At 36.3% G+C, this 26,673-nt stretch overlaps 3 protein-coding genes across 6 annotated transcripts; 2 read left to right on the top strand and 1 right to left on the bottom strand.

The window, feature by feature from the left end:
* Window positions 1–14,693: 14,693 nt before the first annotated feature.
* Window positions 14,694–17,642, bottom strand: LOC108851739 (uncharacterized). 4 transcript variants are annotated; one of them, XM_056990699.1, is made up of 10 exons: window positions 17,566–17,625; window positions 17,190–17,382; window positions 17,017–17,102; window positions 16,695–16,779; window positions 16,374–16,452; window positions 16,105–16,244; window positions 15,929–16,015; window positions 15,748–15,860; window positions 15,406–15,655; window positions 14,694–15,240 (listed from the first exon to the last, which is right to left on the bottom strand). In XM_056990699.1, exons 2-9 carry the CDS (start codon window positions 17,316–17,318, stop codon window positions 15,406–15,408), a joined length of 969 nt encoding a protein of 322 aa, XP_056846679.1. In that variant the 5' UTR covers window positions 17,319–17,382; window positions 17,566–17,625; the 3' UTR covers window positions 14,694–15,240. The 4 variants fall into 4 exon arrangements, with proteins under 4 accessions (XP_056846679.1, XP_056846680.1, XP_018480707.1 ...); XM_056990700.1 differs by having other exon boundaries at window positions 14,694–15,236; window positions 17,190–17,642; XM_018625205.2 differs by having other exon boundaries at window positions 17,190–17,641.
* A 142-nt stretch (window positions 17,643–17,784) lies between these two features.
* Window positions 17,785–19,533, top strand: LOC108829698 (uncharacterized). Its single transcript, XM_018603303.2, has 8 exons — window positions 17,785–18,201; window positions 18,277–18,321; window positions 18,398–18,530; window positions 18,619–18,688; window positions 18,759–18,807; window positions 18,904–19,001; window positions 19,101–19,239; window positions 19,336–19,533. The coding sequence occupies exons 1-8, from the start codon at window positions 17,875–17,877 to the stop codon at window positions 19,489–19,491; spliced, it is 1,017 nt and encodes a 338-aa protein (XP_018458805.2). The 5' UTR covers window positions 17,785–17,874; the 3' UTR covers window positions 19,492–19,533.
* Window positions 19,534–25,102: 5,569 nt separating this feature from the next.
* On the top strand, window positions 25,103–26,274 carry LOC108851407 (uncharacterized). Its single transcript, XM_056990401.1, has 2 exons — window positions 25,103–25,407; window positions 25,498–26,274. The coding sequence occupies exon 1, from the start codon at window positions 25,117–25,119 to the stop codon at window positions 25,303–25,305; it is 189 nt and encodes a 62-aa protein (XP_056846381.1). The 5' UTR covers window positions 25,103–25,116; the 3' UTR covers window positions 25,306–25,407; window positions 25,498–26,274.
* The last annotated feature ends 399 nt before the right edge of the window (window positions 26,275–26,673 follow it).

Here is a 26,673-nt window from a genome sequence, read left to right as displayed (position 1 = left end):
GGCTAGCCCCCGTGCTGGCCGTGGCCGCCGGCGGCTAGCGCCCGTGCTGGCCGTGGCCGCCGGCGGCTAGCGCCCGTGCTGGCCGTGGCCGCCGGGCGGATAGCCCCGTGCTGGCCGTGGCCGCCGGCGGCTAGCGCCCGTGCTGGCCGTGGCCGCCGGGCGGCTAGCCCCGTGCTGGCCGTGGCCGCCGGCGGCTAGCGCCCGTGCTGGCTGTGGCCGCCGGGCGGCTAGCCCCGTGCTGGCCGTGGCCGCCGGCGGCTAGCGCCCGTGCTGGCCGTGGCCGCCGGGCGGCTAGCCCCGTGCTGGCCGTGGCCGCCGGCGGCTACCGCCCGTGCTGGCCATGGCCGCCGGGCGGCTAGCCCCGTGCTGGCTCGGGTCTTCGGATAACGATCTTCGGTACACGAATCCCAGTCCCCGGCAGTCTGAAGTTTGTACTTTGAGTTTTTCTCAAGTCCTCGCAGGACGAATCATCGAGATTCCGTGTACGAAACTCCAGTCCTTACTCCAATCAAAGACCGTCGGAAACACTTCGGAAACTCGTAAGGTATCAACCGGAAGGAAGATCTTAAATTCTTCGTACGAAACAGCGATGGTTATCTTAAGACACCACTCGTCTCAACTCTACGAATGAATGAAGAACTTCCGGAGAGATCGTAGAAAACCACGGAAGTCCTGGAAACGGCCCGAAAGGGACTAAACACGATCGGACAGTCCGTTTACGATTATCTGAGATAGATACGACGATTTACGTTTATCTTTGCATAGCGAGATAAATGCTAAATTGCCGGAAGGATAAATGTCAAATTTCCCGAAGATAAATGTCAAGTTTCCCGATGAAAGCCGACGAAAATGGAAAGAAGCCCGCCTTGCGGCCCAGGAGGAGAATAGACCGTCATAAGAAGGAGTATATAAAGGAGCTTTGGGAGAGGAAGAAAGGCAGAGCGAAAATCATTAAGAGAGAGCAAAAATCCTAGAGGGAAAGCAGATCCGAGATTTTAGACTGAGGGAACTTAGAACTTAGGTGGTTAGACTAGCAAGGCATGACCTAGGACGTCTGGCCGCCTCTCGTTCTGCCTTCATCTTGTCCACAGACTTCTGTTCCTTCGGAAGAATCTAACAATTCTTTTACTCAGAGTTCCGCACATAGAAACCCTAGGCGTTATTCTCGACACGCCCGTTTCTATGACAAACGCTCGTACTAGACGAACTCCGTCAGGCAGTTCGATCTCTTGTTCAAATCTTTCTAACTGAACTACGTCCGACTTGATCCTCGAAAGGGGTACGTAGGCAGCCTTTCTCAAGGTCCAGTCCCAACTCTTAACAAAACCCTTGTTGTACTTAGAGTTCCGCACATAGAAACCCTAGGCATTATTCTCGACATGCCCGTTTCTATGACTAACGCTCGTACTAGACGAACTCCGCCAGGCAGTTTGATCTCTTGTTCAAACAACTCCAACTAAACTACGTCCGACTTGATCCCCGAAAGGGGTACGTAGGCAGCCTTCCTTAAGGTCCAGTCTCAAATCTTAATAAAACCTTTCCGCATTTATTTGATCACTTGTCGTTGGTTGTCGCAGAGAATCCGGACCTTCAGGGAAAGTTAGGTTTACTTAGCTTTCCTCCGATTAACTTAACTAAAATCGACAGTGCGAATTTCGGTTCCCACAAGATAAGCAGCGGAATATAATCCACTATTAGCATAATAATAAATATATGCCTCACTATGGCTATACTTAATATCACAACCTTACTCCTCACTTTCTCAACCACAGAACACCTAACTCACAGCCACAAAGGCACGCGAGCTAGAACATCCAATGAAACTGACATGTAACCCCGATAAGGTGTCACACGACGAAGCATGCTTTCTAGCAACCTCTCCGTACAGAGCATGCTTTATGCAACCTCTCTGCCCAGCCGCGTAGGGACATACTCTAGCAACCTTCCTTGCCGCAAACTAACATGTAATACCCACAAAGGATACCACATGACGGAGCATGCTTTCTAGCAACCTCCCCGTACAGAGCATGCTTTATGCAACCTCTCTGCCAAGCCGCGTGGGGACATGCTTACGTAACTTTCCTTGCCGCGTAGCATTGCTGATCAGGCAAGCTATCAACACAACTCAACATCATACCAAAAGTACCAGGAGTCCAGCCTACATGGCTTAGGACCCCGAGTAGTAACATATAATAAACTAAATAACAATATCAATGTTAATCAAATCAACCGGTTAGTCACTCCCTTACCAAGAGCTGACTAACCTCAACAAGCATAAATAAACAAGCAAGCATCTAATCTATCAAGCAACTACTCAATCAAACCGTTACCCAGATAGTTAAGCCTCCTGCTATGAAACTATCTTTAAAGATAACGGGAACCTGCACTCAACCAGATAACCAAGCAAGAATAGAAAACATGATGCACCCTAGCCCTAGTCCTAGTCAGGTTATTAACTCAGTCTTAATTCCGTTCATCTCAGCTTAGCCCGTGCCAAGCTGAGTCCAATTCAATACTAAAATAACCCTAAGGACTCTACCATGCAATAGTGTGATCATTCTAATCTATAATCTATATGCATACTCGATCTAACCTAAGTTCCAAGTGGAACTCAAACAAAACCAACTCACAGAACTATCCTAAATTCCAAGTGGAATTCAAACAAGCCAACTCACAGAACTATCCTAAATTCCAAGTGGAATTCAACCAAGCCAACTCACAGAACTATCCTAAATTCCAAGTGGAATTCAAACAAGCCAACTCACAAAACTATCCTAAATTCCAAGTGGAATTCAAACAAGCCAACTCACAGAACTATCCTAAATTCCAAGTGGAATTCAAACAAGCCAACTCACAAAACTATCCTAAATTCCAAGTGGAATTCAAACAAGCCAACTCACAGTGTTCTTTGCCGATAAGCAGCTGGTTGATCGGAGAGGACTTAGCCAAAACCCAACCTTCACATCTTGAATGGACTGGACTGGACTGATCTTGACTTGGACAGAACCTCCCCTGATACTGGTATGGACAGAACTCAACTCGAGCAGAACCTCCCCTAGCTGCTGGACGATTTCTTCGGACTTTCGCAGAGTATCGAGCTCCAAATCTTCGACTGATTTGAACCCATGGATCTGAACTGACCTTGGACAGCACCTCCACTTGATCACCAGAGAATATGACTTGCTTGGACGAATTGATTTGGACAGAACCTTCTCTAGCTGCTGGATAATACTTCAGAACTTCTCGGCAGAGTTTCGGACCTCGAAAATGCTCTAGAACTCTCAAAACAACTCGAAACCTCTTGCTTTCTTTTTCTACTATCTCTCTCTCTCTCTAGGAACGTTTTGGAGTGATTTTTGGTGTGTGGAGAATGAATGAAAACGAAGGAGGGGGTTGGGTATATATAGGATACACCAACCAGTGAGATTGCACCACCCGAGCGCCTGTGTGTCGTCCCGCATGCTTCCGGTTGCATGCGCGGCGACACCTCGTGCTCCACATGTATTGCTGCATGACTCAGTCACATGCAGAGAGACACATCCCAGTCCAGATGGCGTTCATCATGGATGGAGTGCTTGCATCGCGACACACGAGCCTCTTGGTGTCGATCAGCATGCGCAGGTTGCAGATACGGCGACATGTCGTGCTTCTGGGTGTCAAGCTGAATATTCTGGCTTCATGCACGGCGACACCTCGAGCTTGTGTAGACACTCAGCTGGTTAATGGATAGACATCACGTCCTGATCACTTAGATCAAGCCACCTCGAGCTTCTCGGTCCATTTGTGCGGTTTCGGTCCTTCTGGTAAATTTTCGACCCGCGATCAATCTTGAATATTTTTCCGCTCCCGTTCTGATGCTCTGAATACTTTTAATAATCTCCATAGGAATCCTGATCTTGAATAAAAATATTTCCCAAGCCTCCGGCTTCCCTTAGAAATTCCGCAATACCGAAATTAGGGTTTTCGGCCAACTTTGGGTTTTCCCGTCGTGCTTCGATCCCGTCGTGCTTGCTTCCCATCCTGCTTACTTCCCGTCCTGCTTCCGACTTATAATGTCTCCAGAATAATATACGAAGATTTTCCGAGAAAACTTCGTGATGAAGAAACGTCGGTCTTCAAAAACGTCGAGCTTCTAAACCGTCAACCTTCCAAAAATGTGATGCTTCCAAAACGACCGTCTGATCAATCTAAGACACTTCTAAAAATGGTAGAGCAGCTTATCTGACTCATGTTTCACTCACGATCAATTCTTCGACCATCTCGTACTTTGAAACTTCTCGATCCATCGTTGTCGCCCGCAATTCGACCACCAAGTTGATGCTCGACCAATCTTCTATTTTCTCTGAACCATGTTGAGTTTGAAATGATCAAAACTCAACATTCCTCCTCATCCTTTGATTCCCAAAAGCTTGGCTCCAAACTCCAACTTTGTCGATCTCGACCATTTTACCCCTAAGGGCGGGTTATCACACCGAGTGTCTGGAGAAGGAGTATCTGTAGATTCAGAAAAGGTGAGATCCATTGAAGAATGGCCAAGGCAAACTACGGTAACCGAGGTAAGAAGTTTCCTTGGGTTGGCCGGGTACTATCGAAAGTTCGTCAAGGACTTTTCATCGATCGCGAAGCCTATGACGAAGTTGACTGGAAAAGGAGTTCCATTCATATGGGGAAATGAAACAGACGAAGCATTTCAAGGATTGAAGAAATCTTTGACCACAACACCGGTATTGGCATTACCTGAACAAGGTAAACCTTATACAATGTACGCAGATGCCTCTAGGGTTGGATTGGGTTGTGTGCTGATGCAGGAAGGCAAAGTCATTGCTTATGCATCAAGTCAACTCAGGAAGCACGAAGAGAACTACCCAACCCATGACTTAGAAATGGCGGCAGTGGTGTTTGCGTTAAGAATTTGGAGGTCCTACTTGTATGGTGAAGTCGTGGAAGTATTCACGGATCATAAAAGTCTCAAGTACTTATTCACATAACCTGATCTGAACCTCCGACAAAGGCGATTGATGGAGTTTGTAGCAGACTACGACCTGAAGATTCGATATCACCCCGGCAAAGCTAATGTAGTCGCAGATGCACTAAGTCGTAGGAAGTTGGCGTCCGATGTTGGACAAGAAGTGGAAGCGTTATCAAGTGAGCTCAAGCTGATGACATTATGGGCCGTCGAAGGAGAGCCAAGTGATCCATTGGGTATGAGTGCAGTAACCCAGGCGAGTTTACTTGCACGGATCAAACAGGAGCAACAACGCGATGAAAAGTTAAAAAGAATCATCGAGGAAGTCAAGAATCAAGAAGGTCAAAACCAAAGTGGCTATCATGTGGCGGCTGATGGTACACTTCTACTTAATGGCAAGATCTTAATACCTCTGGGAGAAGGGTTACGAGATGAGATTTTGAAATGGGCGCATCACTCGTTACTTAGTATCCACCCTGGGAGTACGAAGATGTACAGAGATATCTGAAGATATTATCATTGGCCAGGAATGAAGAAATCAGTGGCGCGATGGGTGGCTCAGTGCCAGACCTATCAACAAGTCAAGATTGAGCATCAAATTCCAGGAGAGTTGTTACAAAGCTTACCAATACCTCAGTGGAAATGGGATTCCATATCTATGGATTTCATTACTGGATTACCCACGGCTCAAGGAAGATCAAATAATGCAATATGGGTGATTGTCGACAGATTGACGAAAGTGGCGCACTTGTTACCTATGAAGGAGACCGATAAAGTAGAAGTATTGGCAGAGATGTATGTAGACCAGATTGTGAAGTTGCATGGTGTGCCAACAGATATAGTTTCCGATCGAGATCCTAGATTTACCTCAAATTTTTGGAAGGCGTTACAAGAGCATTTGGGGACCCAGTTGTTCATTAGCACCGCGTATCATCCTGAGACAGACGGCCAAACCGAGAGGACCATTCGCACCATAGAAGATATGATGCGAATGTGTATTTTAGATTGGGCGGAAAGCTGGGAGAAACATTTACCATTAATTGAATTCTCCTACAACAACATAAATCATTCTAGCATAGGTATGGCACCATATGAAGCGCTTTATGGTCGGCCATGCAAAACGCCTTTATGCTGGACCGAAGTTGGAGAGAGAAGAGAGTTCGGACCCGCAGTTGTAGAAGAGACGATGAAAAAGGTAGAGATCATTCAAGCCAATATGAAGAAAGCTCAGGATAGACAAAAGAAATACGCCGATCAATCAAGACGAGAAGTGGTATTTAGTATTGGTGATTGGGTTTATCTGAAAGTATCACCTTAGAAAGGAAAGGATCGATTTGGGAAGGTCGGGAAACTAGCGGTAAGATTCATCGGGCCTTACCAGATTACAGAACAAATCGGAGAAGTAGCTTACCGTCTAAACCTACCTGAAGAGATGCGGATACATCCGGTGTTTCACGTATCAATGCTGCGAAAGCATATCTATGATCCTAATGCTATTGAGACAGAGCAAATCGAAAACCTGCAAACAAACCTCACATATCCAGAGGGACCGATCCGAATAGGTGAACGTCGGATACGAAAGTTAAAGAACCGAGAGATTTCTCAAATCCAAGTTTTTTGGGGAAAACGAAACGTGTGGTCGTGACCTGGGAGGATGAGTCGAGATCCAAAGTGTCGCATCCAGAGTTCTTCCATAAAGATGTAGTGATGGAAGAAGGGGAATCATCGAAACCTTAGAGAATTCGAGGACGAATTCTTATAAGGGGAAGAGGATGTAATACCCCGTCTTCATGAAAAGAATTATTTTTAAATAAATAATTCAAATAATTTATTTTGGAAATTTATTATGAGTTCGTAATTTATTTCTCGTAAATAAATTTTTGTGAAGACAAAAATATATGGAGTTTTTGTCACTAAGTTTGGATTGATTAATCATATGATTAAAAGGGAGGAAGAGACAAAGAAATATTTTATATTTCTTATGGTTTGGTTACAATCAACGTGGCCAAAAAAAAAAAGGAAGAGGAGTGAATCATCTTCAGTTTGGCTTAGTCATCACCACGTGCTCATGTTGGAGGGGAGGCAAATTAAGAGTTGATAGCTACCTGGGGAATAAGGAGAGAAGGAGATGATTAGTTAAAATTGTGAGTGAAGTGTCACAGGCAGATGCATTAGTGGAATCACATATTCACGTGGCCATTATGGAGAGGAAGATTTAGCTTAGACATGATGAAACGTGGTCATCAAAAGAGAAATGGTGGGGCAGCTGTCACAAACCTATTCACCTGGTTCCACTATAAAAGGAAGGTCAGCTCTTCCATTTCCTCATCATCTCAACGTGACCAAAGGAGAAAAAGAGAAGAAAAGAAACAAGAGAAAAGAAAGAAAAGAGAAAACAAGAGATAAAAAAATAAGAGAAATACTTTTAGAGAGTTGTCAAGAGAAGCAAGATCGCATGATTATCGATACGGAACCAAGACGAAGTTTTGGAGTGGATAAAAAAGGTTTGGTCAGCTTCCGGAATTAAAGAGTCAAGCCACTTCGGTTAATGACTGTGAGTCACGGTTAATTGTTTGTTAACAATTTTTAATACAGGTTTCTGACATCGGAGACGGTTCCTGAGCGATGAAAGCCGGACTGGTCTAGATGTCAGTTTGTTGTTCTGGGGCTTGCGACGATGTCTGTGCTAAGTAGATAGCAAGACTAGTCTAAGCACTCGGGTTATTATAATTGTGTGTTTATTGTATGTTGTTGGTATATACGTACCTCGTGTTGGTACTGTTGTGTTAGAACCTCGTAGTGGTTCTAGTAGTTGCAGATCATTGCTTGCTCAAATGATACCACTAAGCCGGTCGTGGTCCGGAAAGTGGTGGGTTCGGTTTAACTTGGCTTGATCACCAAGGCCGAGTGTCACACGTAGATGTGACAGCCCCCGGCGTGTCCGATAGAGGACCGGGGCACGGCAATTCCCATTGAGGACCGTGACCGGGCGAATTCCCGAGCACCTACGACTTTGTGGTGTAATAGTGAAGGGATTGCCGGTGTCCCTTGTATGGAGAAAGAATGATTCTGTTGGACCCTAAGATTATATATATGCATTTGATTTATTGTTTACTGCTTTAATGCTTTGTTATTAATTGTTGAACTACCTGTCTTGCTTGTGTTTGGGGTTGGGTTTGGGATAACGGGTAGTTGTATATGCTAGATTGGGAACCCTGGCTCACTGAGTGAAATTAGTTTGCTCATTCCTCACCATTCTTGCAGGTAACCAGTAGTAAAGACCTTAGCGCTCGCGGAACTGTAGGAGCTGGTGTAGATTGGACATCTTTTGCTAAAGATTCGTTTAAAGTTATATCAATGTATGTTTTACTTTCGGCTGCGTCCATGGACCATGTGTATAATATTTTGGGCTTGTGAACTCAATATAATATATATAAGATATAAAGTATGTTTTATATTTGAAACGTGTTGAATTTGATATTAGGTTAGTCCAACCTAACACAACTCTATCACTCGGAACGGGTTGCAAAGCCTAAGACCGAAGATTAGAGGAAACGAGTTTTAAATGGATAATCTGGGTTGCTTAATCTTATTTTGTGACTTGGATAATCTATTCTTAACCCGTTGTAACATTTCTGGACCGAGCAGAGGAAGGTCTTTTGGGCATGATTTTTTTTTAATTATTGTCTGGCTGGCTGACCGATGTCTAAAAACGGTTCGGGGGTGTTACAATATTGTACACTATATGTCACATTTCTACTTTGTAATAACACTCTGAGTCACTTTACACTACATGGACACTTTTTCTAACTTTTACTTACTTTTCCTTGGGATTACTAACTAAAACAAGACCACTTAAAAAAAAGAGATACACAACCACAAATTAGTTGGTGGACCCTATTTTTTTTTGGTGATCAAGAAAAAGCTCCAGAACATTAATGGCCATCACCTCTCTTTCCTTCTTCTTCATCATTAAAAAAATAAAGAACCTGGAAACATTTTTTTTGTTTTCGAAGTCTCCAGCTATATTTTCAGATCACCAAAAAGAAAGGTGATCATAGTGTAATTTTCAGATCGTGGGGACATCAATGGCCAATTCTGATCTTTTCCCACAACTGGTCCTCTGAATTAAAATTGTTTTCACTTTGGACCATAAACTTTCAATTGTACAGAAAGATCTATTTCTTTCTCCCAAATTTCAGTTGTACATTCTATACCCTGTCAAATGCAAAACATCTAAATGTATCCTAAAATGACTCATATAAACTTAAAAATGGTAAAAACTACTAAAATAGCAAGACATCAATACACACATGAAACTTAATTAAGGTTTGGTGATTATGAAGAAAAATGAGAATAATTCAGTGAAGAAGGCTAAATTAACTAAATGAAATGGGAAAACTAAATTAAAATCATAAGATATCTATATGCATTAAATATATTATACGACCATAAGATATTAAAATTGAATGAATTTAGTGTATAAAAATTAAATAAATTAAGATAGTAGAAATTAAATTAAAATTATAAGATATCTAAATGTACAATCTAAATTAACTAAAACAAGATAATCAAAAATTATCCAAAATATCAATTATCATTAATTTGTGCAATGTATAACCCTGTGTACATATACATATGGACAGAGAAAAACATGTGTACACCTTGATGCTACTTTACGGTACTAATTGTAAATTACTAATGTATCTAAAAACTTAATCAGGTATATAATGTAAATATACAAGATATCAGTGTATCATTTTTCATTTTTGAAAGTTTAGTTAAAAATAAACATTTTATTGCGAAAATTATCTCTTGGAACGCATGAAGTGCTTTTTAATTTTTTTATAAAATAAACAATTTTATTTCTATGAACAAATTTGGGCTTCTGGTTAAGTTGCAAAATAAAATTTATGTTTCTGGCCAAAAACCTAAGAGATGGTTTTGATTAAAATTTTTACAAGTTGACTGGTGTACATAAGCATCATTGTACATGTGGATAGTGAAATTTTGTGTACATATGACTAAATATATATATATATATATCATTATAACAACGTACACAAGAAATGATTCATACTCCATTGATATGTTATGATTTTACTGGTATTTAAAATTTCATTCAGTACATGTGAATCATTGCTCAAGTTGACATATGTACATGTGTATCGTTGTACATGTTTATCATGTACACGTAGATAGTGAAATTGTTTGTACATGTCAGAATGTATAAATGCCTACATACATATGTACCTTATTTATTTCGGAATGTACAAATGCCTACATACATATATTATTACAACAATGTACCGTATTTATTTGCAAATCATAAACATTTGGGGCAGAAACAAAATTAAAACAAATGGTAGGGACTAATGCTGCAAAATCGAAAAATTCTCTTGGACTAGATTCCATTTTAACAGTCTCGAGGAAAATTCATGATTTGGTCAAAATCCATTAACAAATCATGGATTTGGGAATTTTATAGCACTTGGGTGATTGAGTTTGGCTGTTGGTGTGAATCAAAACTCAAAAGGAAGAGACATGACGAGTTGTTGCGCAGGGGCGAGGAGGAAAAAAGACATTGTGACAAAACATGTACGATAGCTGAGCACGGATTACAAGACAAAAGTTGCAATTTTTTTCTAAAAAAGAAGTTTTCCGGACATTATTCTGGATTGCCCTAGTAACTATCATGTTCATTCTATTTTATCCCACCAATTAAAAACATTATAATTTTTATTATATTTTAATGAAAAACGGCGTAAAAATCGATATTGCCCTTAATGAAACCAAGTATTTACAAGATCCAACCTAACTATTTGACCCGACCCACTATAACCCGGATGACCCGGGCGTTGCTATCCTTTCCCCCTTTGTCTGTCGTTCTCAACTTCTTCTTTCCCTAGAAATCTAATCTCCACTCCTCTCCTCCTCTGAAAACCCTAGAACCGACGAAGATGATGAAGTCCACCGCATTCATCGCTTCTTCTCCGGTCTTCCCTTAATCCCTCTTGTCCTTCCTTTCTCTGATTTCTTAATTTCCCCAACCCAAATCCATCTTCTCTTTTCGCTCCTCTGTGTAAAAAGGTATATTTTTCTCCAATTTTTGATTGATTTTGTTGTGGGTTTGAAAGGATTGTGGTTGAGAATATCCGGTTGAAAATCGTTCTTGCTGATATTATTACAGGACTGAAAGTTGTCGATTTCACTCGACCGCATACTGAAATCAACTTGGCAGCACTTGCTGTTGACAAAATCGGGTCAGGTTGTAGAGACGAGATTATAGACCCGGTTCTTGACCTGAATCTTGACGAATGGACTCTCTCGTCTATACACAGCGTGGCTGATCTCGCGTTCCGATGCTTAGCCTTTCACAGTGACATGAGACCTACGATGACTGAAGTAGCAGACGAGCTTGAGCAGATACGGCTCATTGGTTGGATCCCAAACATGAGCTTGGATTCACCAATCAGTTCTCTCAGGTCATCTGATCAAGGAAGCGAAAGATCAGCATCAGTTAAAAAAACATTAGCAGGAAGCAAAAGACTTGTTACCTCCCAAGCAACCTGATATCCTTGCTTATGTCGAAGAGATGAATGATAAGTTGATAACTCTCCAGTCTATTTACTGTGAGTGACTTTCTTTTTCTGTTTGCATGAAGTAACGACTTGTTAAGCATATGTTGCAACCCCTGTATTATTTTAGCCTTAATGACATTCATTCACTCATAAGTCATGGCCTTTTGTCTGCTAAGATGTGGTAAATATTCTGTTTTAAGTTCTTGACTTCTTGTGAATTACTTGTGAATGTGTCACTGACTCGTGAATGGTTGTGTTTGGCCTGTGTAACACAAACTGTGTTCTCTCAGTTTTTTTTCTGTGACTAGCTTGTTGCTGTCTCATTTGAATGTGTGACTGCAGTTTGGAGTGTCTGACTAAGTTGCTATGTGGTCTCTTAGTTCTTTTTAAACAGCATTCAGAAACATCATTTTTATTTATTTTGTTAAGCTAAAGGAATTAGTCAGGCGTATTGATGGTAAGCTAAGTTGCTATGTGGTCTCTTAGTTTTCTGTTATGCTATTGTTGTTTGTTAGTGACTCACTAACATAACAGTTTTTATAGCGAATGTATAAGTGTGTTCTTTGACTTTGTTGAGTGATTATTTTGTTTGTTGCAGACTTTGGAGTTAGTGAGAATAGATGTTGAAGCCTTGGAGGAGAGCTAACATGTTGGAGATTTGGAATCTTGGAAGAGTACAACTTTGGGTTTTTAGTTTTATGGTAAACATTATAAAATTATGGATAAAAATATGTAAACTTTGAATTTTTAATTTTCATGTTGAACATTTACAAGTATAAAAAAAAATATGTAAGCATTGGGTTTTTAATTTCATGCTTAATTAAAGACAAGACAATCCATGTCCTAAGAAAAAAATTTGTACTACTAGATTTATTAGGTATTACTAAGACAAAAACATTGTCAACACTTAATGAAAAAAAAAAAAAAACTTAAGACACATGTCTAAATCGTGTAACACATTGTAAATATATATATATATATATATATATATATATATATATATTGCACATGTCTAAAACGTGTAAAAGATAATATTAAACAAACATGTTTGAATATTAAAGTAATATTTATCTTACTCTTAGTAGTACTCAAAGTAGTAGTAATATTTCACTCTTCATAGTAATATTTTTTGCAAATTATAACATTTTTTAGTAATACAATGTCATTAAACTAAACTAATTAGTAATACCAATATATTTAGACAGTTTTACGTTGTATATAACACATTGGCATAAAAAAATTTCAGAAAATATGTGTTTTCTGAAATTCATCTCATGATGGCCTTCCCATCAAGACATCAACTAGGAAGTATAAGGGTGTTTTCTATTGAAATGAGAAATTTTCTAACAACTTGAGATTTTAAGAGTATTTTATGTCTATTTTGACAAATAAACACATGCATGGACATATAATCACATAATAAACGAGATACATTTTTAAAAAATAAATAATAAGAAGAAAATTAAGGTTCTTAGAAACATGCATAACAAATAGTAATACGGAGTAGTTTTCTGGTAGTTCAGGGTAGTACATAGTAGTTCCTAGTAGTCCATATTACACATAGTAGTTCTAGCAGTACTAGTTGTTCACGCTTGTTTGAATACAATACCAATGGAAAGTAACTAATTATCACCATCCCATCTCCATTTGCCTTAATCTTTCTACATATACACTCGACCAATTCAGAATATGTAACCTCTTCCACATATGTTTTCATCACTAGAGTGTGGATTTGATCTTCTCCCAAGATCCACTTAATATCAGCCCCATCGTTGATGTAACTTCTTCCATTGTCAAAACATATGATTGTAATAGGAGAAGCATAGAATTCCCTGAAAAAAATAAAATTATGATTAGTTAACCATTTATAGAATCTAAGTTGTCCAAGATCTTTGATACATTGTCGATACAGTAATACACGCATCACTTTAGTAATACTAGTAGTTCCAGTAGTTCTTTATAAATTTTGTTTTTGTCGATTTAACCCTTTTAATTGACCAAGAGGGTGTTATACAACCCACAATATTGTCTACCACTATTGTAATGCATTTTTATGGTTTAAAACAATGCAAAATAAGAAGAAATATTCAAAATCGCCCTTAAACATCCCTTTTGATAACAATATACCTAAAACTTCAATTTTTACGTAAAACTTTAGTTTCTCATCGCTTTAAGTCTTTTTAATCAACAAATAACGTGTTACACAACCCACATTATTGTCTAACACCATTTTCATGTTTTTTTCTTTCAAAACCGTGTTAAAAATAGAGAATAATACAGAATCTTCTTCAAACATTATTTTCATTTTTCTTTGAAAACTCTCAAGATTTTTACAGCAATACGTTTATATTTTTCGTTACTCATAACACATAGAATATAAGTAGTACTCCCTCTGTTTCATAATAAGTGTCACTCTGAGCTCATTTTCTTGTTACATAAAGAGTGTCACTTTACAATTCCAGTGTAAATTATACTAACTTTCAGCTGAAAATTAATTGCAAACTGCATTGATTTTATAAATAATTTTATTTATCTAAAATACTATTGGTCAAAGAGATATAATTAATTACAACTTACATATATTTCAACAATTTTCTTAATCTGTGTGAAAAATGTCACAACGACACTCTTTAAGAAACGGAGGGAGTATATTATTATGAAAATTTCGTGAAAAAATGTATGAATTTACTTAAAAAAAGTTTCAAAATCGCCAATTTTATTAAGAAGGGGAGAAGATGTTCGATGGTGGCTGAGAAAAAAGGAGCAAGATGGGAGAAAGAAGACAAGAGTGACAGCTGTGGAAAAGAGAGATGTTGATTGTTGTGGGGTTCGTCTGTTAGGTTTGCCCATTAAATTAGGATTTTATGAGGAAAGTGGGGTCCTTTTTTAAAAAAAAAATAGAAGATATTGTGGGTGAGACGTGGAGACCGCGAGTTGTAGGATAATAATATAATATTAAGAGTAAGAAGGAGAAGAGAAATATGAGAAAAAAATAGGGTAGTTAGAATTTTGATAGGGTATTGAGAATAGTTTTTTTTTCAACTAAGTCAAAGGAGAATACTTTCCAAATTTTCCACCGAGAAAGAAAAAGAGAAAAAGATTTGTTTCAATTTATTATTATTTGAAAATCTAACGTTGAAAAAAAAACCAAACAAGATGTTTCTGGTTTTATCTTGGTTAAAGAAAAGTACCTCAGCAGTCATAAATGACTTACATTGTAATAAAAACTTAAAAAGTGACATAGAATGTAAATCTCTCATTTTCCTAAAAAACTTAAAAAGTGACATAGAATGTAAATCTCTCATTTTCCTACTACTTTCTCTTTACGTATACGTCCTCTAAATACCGTTTCTCTTCATGATACCACTCAAGTTGCCATCCTCGACTCATGCCTTTCATCTCATGCAGTACTCTCCTTTCTACTCTCCACTGTTGATTTACAACTCCTGATTCTTTGGATCGTTCACTTCCATATGTTCTCACCATATTTTCGCAATCACATCACTTTCCCTTTAACTTTTTGCTTTCCATGATTTTCTTCTCCCCATTCTCAACCCTTCCTCATGATTCTAAAATTTTATTTGTCCATATCACCATCTCAATTTTCATGAGTATCTAATGGTGACCCATTCACTGATCCGTCCTTCGATCTATAAACTGCTTCCTTACAACCTTTTTTCTTACATCTTCTGTCTACCCCAAAACAAAAAAAAAATCATAAATGCTCCACCAAGGAAAACGAAAGATGAAGGTACAAAGACAGAGAACGAGTTAAAAACAAATAAAGATTTACATTGTCATGGACAATGACATTTCAAGAGTACGAGGTCGTTAGCATGGTGAGGATTGGTAGCTAACCTATATTGGAAGAATTGGAGAAGTATCAAAGTCGCTATCAAGGACTCCGTTTGACTGATCTTCTGATTTTATGGAAGAGTCTTTCTTGCTTCGTTCTAGAGATGTTGCTTCGAATATTCCAAACCCTAACACTAAGCAACAGACAATGAAACCAGGAAGAGAAAAGTCCATCTCGTAAGCAATCTCCATGACGATTATGCATGCTCCTGCTACCATTAAATGTCTTGGGGAAGAAAACACCATATGCAATCTGTAAGAGAAAAACATGTAATACATAAAAGCAGCTGTTGTGTGTGTAAATGAAATGTAAAGATGAAAGAAGTGGTAAAGGTTAAAGGAAACCTCTGTTCTGCGATATTGTCAACGTAGAATATTAGAATGATCCCGAAAGCAATGGTGCTAAGGAAAGCCCACACAGAAAATGGCAGCTCGACTGTTTTCCCTGAAGACGTCCCCTGAAGTTAAAATTAGATATTAGTGACCCGAGCTGGCCTTCTCATTGCAAAATAGTAGCATCACTTACTATGACAAGGTCCCACATCGCCAAAGGAAACAAGAAACATGTTGCAGAAGTAATGGTTATCGCATGAAGTCGTTTCTTCCGCTGGTTCTGTAAAAGCGGATAATTGGTTGGTCGAAAAGGAAGCAAATATGAAAGGAGATAGGACTGGCGTAACAGAAAAAATCTGAGAGTATTACCTTAAGAGAAACACGCCGCGCAATAACTCGCCTTAATGCAGATAAGATTCCAGCAAAAACGGGCATCATCATTCCGAGCAGCCCTAGTGCTTGTGCTAACAATACTTCTTCCTCTTTGATTTCCGTACTATCTTTTGAGGGTAGTTTGTTGTTAAGTTAAACAAACCAACGTGTAAACGACCCATATACAGCTAAAAATGAAACAAGATGAAGAGAGAGAAACAAAGCTACATAGTTATAAGAGAGGAGGAACTTGCATAAAAGGATATAAAACGGAGAGAGAGATGATGTCGCCCATCCTTGAGACAAGAAAAACAGAGCTACCAGCATTGCAATAAGGCCACCTACCTGACACGATTTGTGAAATATGAGAATTTGTTTGTCCTACTCGTTTACATAGCACACTGCACAGGGATTAGCCAGAGGAAACATCATAAAATGCTACAAAGTTCAAACTATTCCACAAGTTAAAGCTCTATAATTTGTCTGCGAGAAAACTGAGCTGATGCATGCCAAATGAATAAACAACATAACACAATAAACAACGTAATAATGCTAGCTAACTGGTTACCTTGACTACAAATGTTTACCTTTTGCCAGACATGGCCTCTTCGTACGTATAGTACTCCAGAAAGTACTCCAAAAACAGCACCAGAGTACTCTGACAAGATAGCTCTGCCAATAATATACAAAGAGAATTACCAAGGAGAACCCAAGTTTTCAATGAAGACAACTTTATCAAATGAACAAAAATGAAGCTCTAATGGCGTACTGCAGAAAGAATTGTAAGACCACAGTTCAAAACCAAATTACTATACTGGGACCATCTAACTCAGGGGTAAAATATCAAATTTCCGGTTCTAAAGAAGCCAAAATAGAGGATAATTTTATGGTAGTATAACTCTTGAATACCTAAGCGGTCCACAAGGCTTAAGACCTTGTCCCCACAAGATGAAGTAGAGAGCTGTGATGACCCCATTGATAAGAGAAGGTACAATCTGAAAGAAACAAAGTTTCCCGAGAGTAACAGTTTAGTCCAAACTCTTATTATTTTATATGTGCCGGTAATAACAAAGTAAACCAACCTGTTGATTGGAAAGTGCCCTTCCTTTCCATGGATGATGAAGTATCAAGAAGATGATGGATGACGGCATGAGACAGCAGAAGAGGAAGAGAACAACAGGCGCTCCAGTCTGATTCAAGTAGCGGTACATAGAATAAACTGACCATATCCTACAAAAGTTCCCAATGACATGGATGATCTGGAAAGGGGTACACCTGAGGAACACAAAACATGACTTTCAAATTATAAGAACTAAGTTTAAAGATCAACAAGCATGACTTCAGACGATTTAGTGAGTTTCTTGTTTATTAGTAATGTGAAACATTAGACTAATATTTTGAAAATATTGTTCGATTCAACGAAGAACTCGAGCTCATAATCGGAAAAAACGATGTAACTGAAGAAGAATCTCGCGTATCCTCCTAAGGTTTGAGGCCGAGCGATCGATCTATCGACGAGTGTTCAATCAAGAGACACATAATTTTCTATGGGGCCTACATGAAGCCTATTTTAAGTGGCCACTATCTCGAAGATACTTTACCGTTCATATTTAAATATATGGGTTTGGTTAAATATTTCGTTTTTTGTTGGCTTCAAATATCCAGAAACGATGAGGGGTAAAACCGTAAAATTTCAGACAAAAAAAAGTTTGGTGAAGAGGTAGTTCTTTCTCTCTGTCTGAGAAAGCTCGAGCTTCACGCACGATAATGGCTTCTTCTTCTCTTGTCTCGTTCCCATGCCTCTCCTCTCTCAAAATGACATTCAAGCCAATGGCAGCTCTCAGCAAATCCTCCACAACATATGAGCTGAAGAAGGGTCAGAACCGTCTTTACCATAAGCTTCAGTCTGGTCTAAAAATGGAGGTCATCGAGCAGAGAAAACAGGAAGACGAAAAAAGAAGAAGCGAGAAAGAGAACCCACCATTGGTTTTTGTACATGGAAGCTACCACGCAGCTTGGTGCTGGGCTGAGCATTGGTTACCTTTCTTCTCTTCTTCTGGGTTTGATTCTTATGCCATCAGCTTATTAGGTCAGGTAGAAACTCCTTTCTCATTTAAAAATCTCAATTATAATGTTTAGTTAAGACAAAGTGATCTTTGAGTTCTTCAGGGTGAAAGTGATGAACCTTTGGGGACAGTTGCTGGAACACTTGAGGTACGTGAAACTTTGATTATTCATTACAAATATGAATAGTCTTTCAGCAAGTCTTTTTTACTTGTTTGTGGAGTAGACGCACGCAAGTGATATTGCGAACTTCATCGAATCAAACCTTAGCTCTTCGCCTCCTGTTCTTATCGGTCATTCTTTTGGAGGGCTCATTGTTCAATATTACTTGGCGAATATCTCAAATAAAAAGTCGTTAGGTAAGGGCTAATTCATAGAAATGCTTGTTGTTTTCTTGGAGCAGCTGTAAAAAAAAGGTGTCTACGCGGTAACTCGTTTCAATTACAGGAGCTACATATGCATATCCAGACCTTTCAGGGGCTGTACTAGTTTGTTCGGTGCCACCTTCGGGTAATAGGTATCTATTGGCTCTGAGAACTTATTCTTTGTTTAGTTCATATATGTAAGAGACTATTTTTCTTATTCAGCGGGTTAGTGTTACGCTATCTCTTTTCTAAACCCGTAGCAGCCTTTAAGGTAAACTCTTTCTCCGCTCTTTGATCTTGTAAAGGTTAATCTGCCGTGTTCTATTTTGGTACAAAAAAGTTGGTTCTTGGTTGTGTTTTTGAGCAGGTAACTCTCAGTTTAGCCGCTAAGCGTTTTCAGACATCTATTCCTCTTTGTCGGGAAACCTTCTTTTCTTCAGCCATGGATGATCACCTTGTGCAGCGGTAATATACGTATATGAACTAGCTCATAAGTACCCTTGAATGTTAAGCGAAACCTCAATCATCTTCTTGAGTTCTTTGTCCTCTTTTTTACGATTTCAGTTACCAGGATCTGATGAAAGAGAGTTCAAGGATGCCATTGTTTGATCTCAAAAAGCTAAACGCATCACTTCCGGTACCAAAACCAAAGAAAAATTCGACAAAAGTTTTGGTTTTAGGTGCCAAAGATGATTTCATAGTGGTACGAGCTACAAAACACCCCCTCTTTGCTACCTGAACCAGAATGTTTTACAATTTTGGTATTTGTATTAAACCACGATGGGTTATGGATTTGCAGGACGACGAAGGACTAAAGGAAACCGGGAGGTTCTATGATGTTGAACCGGTTTGTATTGAAGGTGTTGCTCATGATATGATGCTAGATTGTTCATGGGAGAAAAGTGCTGAGGTTCTTTTGTATTGGCTATCTAAGCCAAGAAATGTATCTGCTTAACCGAACTGAACCAAGATTTTCAGTTTGTGCGTTTGATCAGCATCTCTTAGTTTCTTATTAATTTATAGTTTTACAGAAACCTAACATAGCTCTAAAATTGGGTTTCTCATGATTATTATAATATTATATCAATATTTAGAAATAACTTAATTATGTTTCATTTTTTTAATTTTGGACAATTGAGAGAGAGACATGGTTTATGGATGTCTTCAATTTTTATATTGGATCTTGTTGTTGTTGTACAATTTTTATATTGGATTTTGTTGTTGTTGTTGATGTGTTTTAAATCTAAACTAGATCATGACCCGTCCGGTCGGGCGGATTTTCATTCTTTTACAAGTGTGTGTTATGTTTTTTTATTGTAACGCAAATTTGCTACAAAAATTGTATTTTAATATTTGTACATTATCAGGTTAATTTTTAAAAAAGAATTATTACATAATTGCTCAGTAAATTTTATTATATTCTGACGTCTAATATATTTTGTGTGTAATGGCTCAAAACATTTTCTGATATATAATTATTATAGGGAAAATTGCCAATAGAGAACAAAAAACAAGGGTGTTGTCCCTTTAGTATAAATATATTTTTGTCCAATTTTTCTCATTTTTACCCTTTGTATTTCTGAAAACTAATGAAATAAATACTTTTGTGAATAAAAAAAATATTAAAAATATAAACAATTAATAAAACACTCAGATACACAAGCTCGTTTTTTTTCTTTTCAAAAATTTGATAAATAAAAATTTGAAAATACGTTCTACTAAAAGTAGAATGTGTCTTCTACGCAAAATGGTATAGTAGAAAACAATTTCTAAAATAAAATGTTCATCTACTTCTTTTAGAACACACATTCTACTATTTACTAAATTTCTAAATAAGTAGAATGTGCATTCTACTAATCGTAAAGCTATCTACTTTTCGTCTGAATGCATCTTCTACTTTTATTAAGTATTCTAAATTTCGGAGAATATGTTTTCTAAAATGTATTCTTACGTCTACTAAAAGTAGAAAGCGTGTTCAGAATTTTTGTCAATCTTCTAAACTTTTAGAAAACGCCTTCTACAGATAAGAGTACCTGATTTTTGCGAAAATTAATGAAAGTTTCAGTTAAGGAAATATTCTAAAAATCTCCTAGAAAATTTCTAACTTCCTAAAATGTGTTATTTTTGATTTTACTTATCAAAAATTGAAAAAGGCGCCTAAATTAATGAAATTTAAGTTAAGAAAATATTTTAAAAATCTCCTAAAAATATTCTAACTTCCTAAAACGTGTAATGATCGATTTTACTTGTGAAAAAATATTTTGCATTTTTTCTTTATAAATCTATGATATATCGATAGTTTGTCTTGTGATTTTCTCAAACTCTTATTCTTTTTTTTTAAGTATAATAAAACTAAAAAACTTACAAACAATTTAAGATTTTTATAAGAAAAGACTTTGTAAACGTTTTTATAAAGTTTATTTAAAGTTTTTTACTAAAAATTTTTGTAAATAAACATATTTTACTTTTATTAAAAAAAATTAAAAAGTTTTATTTTTATTAAAAGTATGATAAAATTAAAAAGTTTACAAACGTTTTAAATTTTTTGAAAAATAAAACTTTGTAAAATATTTTGTATAAAGTTTTTTTTAAAGTTTTTATTAAAATAAAAAAAAAGTTTTTATTAAAACTTTTAAAAAAGTTTTATTTTTATTTTTTTATTTTATTTATTTATTTTTTAATAAAGTTTACAAATTTTATTTTATTAAAGTTTTATCATAAAAGTTTTAAGCTTTTTATAAAAATAAAAAAAAATTAAAACGTTTTTTTATTAAAAAATTGTAAATTATTTTTATTTTATAAAGTTTACGAAATTATTTTTACTAAAAACTATTTAAAAACTTTTATTTATATTTTCACTTTTTAAAATGTTTTTTTGTTTAAAAAAAATCTATTAGTTTAATGTGTTTAATTATATTAATTAAGGGTTATTTTGGGATTATGAAAAAAATAATACTAAAAGGACAACTAAATAATGATTTTTTATTATAGGGACAATCATGCTGAATTTTTGTTTTGTTTTGGCAATTTTCCCATTATATTTTAGTTTGGTTTGTTTTCAGGAAAAAGTTATAAATATAATACTATACAATATATATATATCTTAATTGTTTTTAATGATTTGACACTATTAAGTAATCGAAAAGTGCTTGGTTTCGTCTTTCTTTTTCTTTTTGAACTGATCGTGTATGTGTAAAGATGATTTAGAAGATCAATATTTATAGTTCAATTTTAGGGAAAGGAAACGAATGTACCACCCAAATATTCACTAAAATTAAGTAATCTATAATAAATGTCAAATCATAGTATATGTTCACCGGGATATTTGGTATAATTGTATCGACTTGGAAAAGGGATATTTCTGTAAAAGTTTTGATTTAAAAGTAAAATTTGAGATATCTATATAAGTTAGTTATTGTATTAAATTGCATCGAATATAGTACACATATATTCTCTAAGGCAATTTCCTAATCTATAATATGAAATCACGAAATGTGGTAACCGAGATATTAGGCATATTTGATACGATTTGGAGGAAGGGTTTTTAATAAAAGATGTTATTGTTAAGTAAAAATTGATGTTTTGTAAAGAAATATACTGGAAGTATAGATACAAATATCAATTATTAACAGAAATATATGAACTTCCAAATCGAAATATTGTGCTTGATTAGTTTGAAATTAAAATAATTGAGTAACTAAGTTAAACTGTGGTATGATGTATGGACCGATGTTCAGAAGTAAATTTTATCAACAATTTCTATGTTTAAGATTATTGACTGCTATCTTTCTTTTCTCTATTGTGTTTGATCAGTTTGAAATGACAAAAAATGAGCAACTGAGATGAACTGTGGTATGATGTATGAACCGATGTTCAAAAATAAATTATTTTAAGATAATAGTTTTATAGCATCTGTTCTGATATCTATATGTACATCGCTGAAACATTAAAATTGGGGCATGTATAATGTATTCTTGTTCGTTTGGCATAGTCGAGTGTGGTTGGTTATTATTTTGTGTTTATGTTTCTAAAATTCAGTCCGATCTTAATAGTATTATAAGACATAGTCGATGATTATATTCTGAAACTGTATAGTTTGTATTAACATAGATATCGATATAGGTTCAGTTATGGTATGTTTAATAATAATATGGTACGTCTAATTCATAAGGGATGAGACATTTAATTAAAATATTAGATCCATCTTAAAAATCCACCTAGAAGAAGTTTCGATGTTTCTAATTTAATAAGATAGATGTCGCGTGTGGTATCAAAATGTGATGAATGTTACAACTATTTATGGTCTTAGGTCCATTAATCTGTGTGTTCTATAAAATATATATTGTATTTGAAATAACTTTAACTTTGTATTCTATAAGCTTAATATCACCACCAATAATCTCGATCTAAGCACAGTTTAATGAAATATTTGTCTTGTCTTCTAAAATTATTGTAGGTTTTGGAAAAGGTATAGTTTCCAAATTTAAAAGAAAAATTACAGAACTTTTAAGAAATGTTTAAAGCCCCAATCATGCCTCTCCACCAATAATGGAATCTCTCTTTGCATGGATGGAACTAAGTTGGTTAGGGCATCTCCAACCCAAGATCTCATTTTAAAGGGAGCAAAACTTCAAAATGAGGATTTGAGGGTTGATTACTCCAACCATAAAACCTCAAAAAAATCTTTAAAAGTTTATTTATTTGCATTATAGTCCTTAACATTAACAAAAGTTACTAAATAATGATAAAATTCACAAACAAATATAAAACATACATTACTATATTATACAACACACAATACTACAATATTATATAATAAAAGATGATAAAATTACATATATAATAAAACAACACACATACACACAAATTTTAGAAGATTACATATAAAATACCAAATTACTTAAGCATTATTTTCTTAATGCTCCCATATGTGCTCAATTAACGCATTCCAAACTGATAATGAGCCTCCGGCGCTGGTCTTGCATCTTTAATTGGTGCATTGATGTCTCGCTCATCCTCGATTATCATGGTATGCATTATGATACACGCCGTCATTATATCGTGCATGTCTTCTTTCTTCCAGTAACATGAAGATCCTACTATGATAGCAAACTTAGATTGTAGAACTCCAAATGCACGTTCGACATCTTTCCGACATGCTTCTTGTCTTGCTGCAAACAACTTTTTTTTTGGACCTTGGGGGTCTCTTATAGTTTGAAAAATAGTTGACCATTTTGAATAAATACCATCGGCTAAGTAATAACTCATATTATATTCATTTCCCTGAATAATGTAACTGGCAGGAGGAGCGGTACCTTGAGCAAGCTTTGAAAATAAATTTGATGACTTCAAAACGTTAATGTCGTTGTTGCTTCCTGGCATGCCAAAGTAGGCATACCATATCCATAGATCATAATCTGCAACTGCTTCGAGAACGATTGTGGGTGTGCCGCTGCGACCTGCGAATTGTCCGGCCCAAGTATTTGGACAGTTTTTCCACTTCCAATGCATACAATCAAGACTACCCAACATTCCAGGGAATCCTCGTTGTTGGCTAATGTGGAGAAGCCTAGCAACGTCCTCTGCTGTTGGTGACCTTAGATACTACTCCGTGAAAATTTCGACAAATTCTCGAAAAAAGCGCTTCATGCATTTGATTGCCATAGACTCTCCTATTTTGATGTATTCGTCTGTGGCATCAGCAGGCATTCCATACGCCAAAATACGAATGGCAGCTGTTACTTTTTGCAAGGTTGATACCTAATCTTCCTAAACCGTCACACCGTTGAATGAAATAGTTGTCATGTTGTTTGACAGCATCGACAATGTGAAGAAAAGCCTTTTCGACATTCGAAATCAGCGATGGAACTCTCTCTCACCGTACAAAGAATTTTTCGAGAAGTAATCAGTGAACAAATTTTGTTGGGCCTTTTCTCTATCTCGGTGTACAACCGCGTGACCAGGAATAGAGCCTCAGAAATTTACTTGATTATTTTCTTGAGTGATTTGGTGAAAAACAAATTAAGAGCAATATTTTCTTCTTTATCCATTGCTTCGATGTCATCTCTCAAAAAATCATCAAACTCAGATGAGTCTGAAGAAGAAGAAGAGTTTTGAGAAAAAGATGGACCTCCAATATTAAAATTCATTTTTGAGAAAAAAAAGAATAAGTTGTGAGTGTTTGGCTAACATCTATACGTGTATTTTTATAGATAAAATGTTACTATTAAAAAAGATAAGGAAATCTATGAATTTCATCTACACCATTCATCACATCTCACTTACACGGTTAGATTGAAATTCTGTCATCATCCTTTCCAAGATATCTAACATTTTAGATAAGGAAAAATCTGTGAATCTCATCTACACCATTCATCACATCTCTTTTGTTATCCACCATTAGATTAAAGCCTTATCATTAATGTATCCAAGATATCCAACATTGTAGATAAGGAAATCTGTAAAACATATTTGTGTCCATGTATTTGCATTCTTATCCATCATTTCTTGTGTATAAATAATAGACTTACCTTAAAGAAAAATTCACACTTCAAACAATTCTTTCTTTTTCTAAGAAAATATGGAAAAAAATAGAGGCTCATCATTCAGTCACCAAGAAGATGAGCTGTTATGTCGAGTGTATTTAGAAATTTCACAAGATCCAATAGCTAGTAATAACCATTCTATCAAAAAATTATGGGGTCAAATAGAAGAAATCTACAATGAAAAAAAAATTGAGAGTTGGGAGAGTAGGTGCAGTAGATCTTAACAAGGTAGGATGAGTGTTATCATCTATGCTGTTAGGAATTTGACGAGTTGTGTGCACCAAGTGGAGAATATGCATCCAAGTGGAGCGTCTGAACAAGATATAGTAAGTTAAAATTCAACAAGTGTGTTATTTTATATATATATGATATTTGAATATTAACTAAACATTATTTTATGTGAAAAATCAATGCAGATGGACAGAGCAAAGCACTTATTGATTCAAGATCCAAAACTTAAAAAAGGTTTTAAATTTGAACATGTGTGGGATTTGATGAAAGATATTCCAAAGTTTACCGACAATGTCCACATGAATATTCCGGAAACTCCCACTGCTGGAAGCGATACGGTCAGATCTCCAACATCACAGTCTCCTGGATTGTCTTCATTTTCAATCAACTTAAGCAGTGAAGATGGTGGATCAAATTCATCACAATGCCCCATCGGATCGAAAAAAGCAAAACTGAAGAGAAAAATGGCCGAAGGTAATAATTCATCTACTGACTCAGTGATTTCATCAAACGAACAAATCATTGATCTTTAAAAGAAAGTGCATCAACTAGGAATAAAAATTACGAGTTGCAACAATTACGTCTCCAAAATCAGGCTAAAAATAGCCTTAAAAGAACGAGAACGAGATGATAAGATATTATTAACAAATTTAGACTCTGTCGATGTTGATACACGTGAGTATATGCGATTGGAAAAAGCGAGAATCATGCAAAAAAGAACTCAAGAGCAGCAACAACCATCATTTGATCCAAATATTTATCAACCATATTTCGATTATCTTGGAGGTTCAGGATCTGGATAAACGAATAATTTCGATTACAGCCACTTGTAAGATATGTAATATATGAATGTTTATGTAATTTGCTTTAGTTTGTGCTAAGTTTGTTTAATGTATTTTATTTTGTGTTAATTTTATTAATGTAATTTTCTATTATGTGAATTTTTATTAATGTAATTTTCTATAATGTGAACTTTATTTTACTGTTATGTAACATTAGTCTAATTTTATTTATTTTGGTGTACTTCAGTTATTCTAAATTAAGTTTAGTATATGTATTTGTTAAAAGAAATAACCATAAGGACCAAAAGAAAAATAAAGGATAGTTTTGAGGTTGTGAATAGTGAAACCTCAAATTTGAGGTTTCACTATTCACAACCTCAAAATTTGAGGTAGCCCTGCGATTTCGGTTTTCCAAAACCGAACCGTCGGTTTTCGGTTTCTCGGAAATTTAGAGATCAATTCCGAAAATAACCGAATTTTAATTCGGTTCGGTTCGTAAATCGGGTATTTTAAGTTTTAGTTTTCAAACCGAAAATATCCGAAATTCGATTTTAAACCGAAAATCAAAAATTTTCGGGT

The sequence above is a fragment of the Raphanus sativus genome, chromosome 7 (assembly GCF_000801105.2).
Source record: "Raphanus sativus cultivar WK10039 chromosome 7, ASM80110v3, whole genome shotgun sequence".
Taxonomy (NCBI): Eukaryota; Viridiplantae; Streptophyta; class Magnoliopsida; order Brassicales; family Brassicaceae; genus Raphanus; species Raphanus sativus.
Note: the sequence above shows the minus strand (reverse complement) of the source record. Positions and strands in the feature narration are given on the sequence as shown.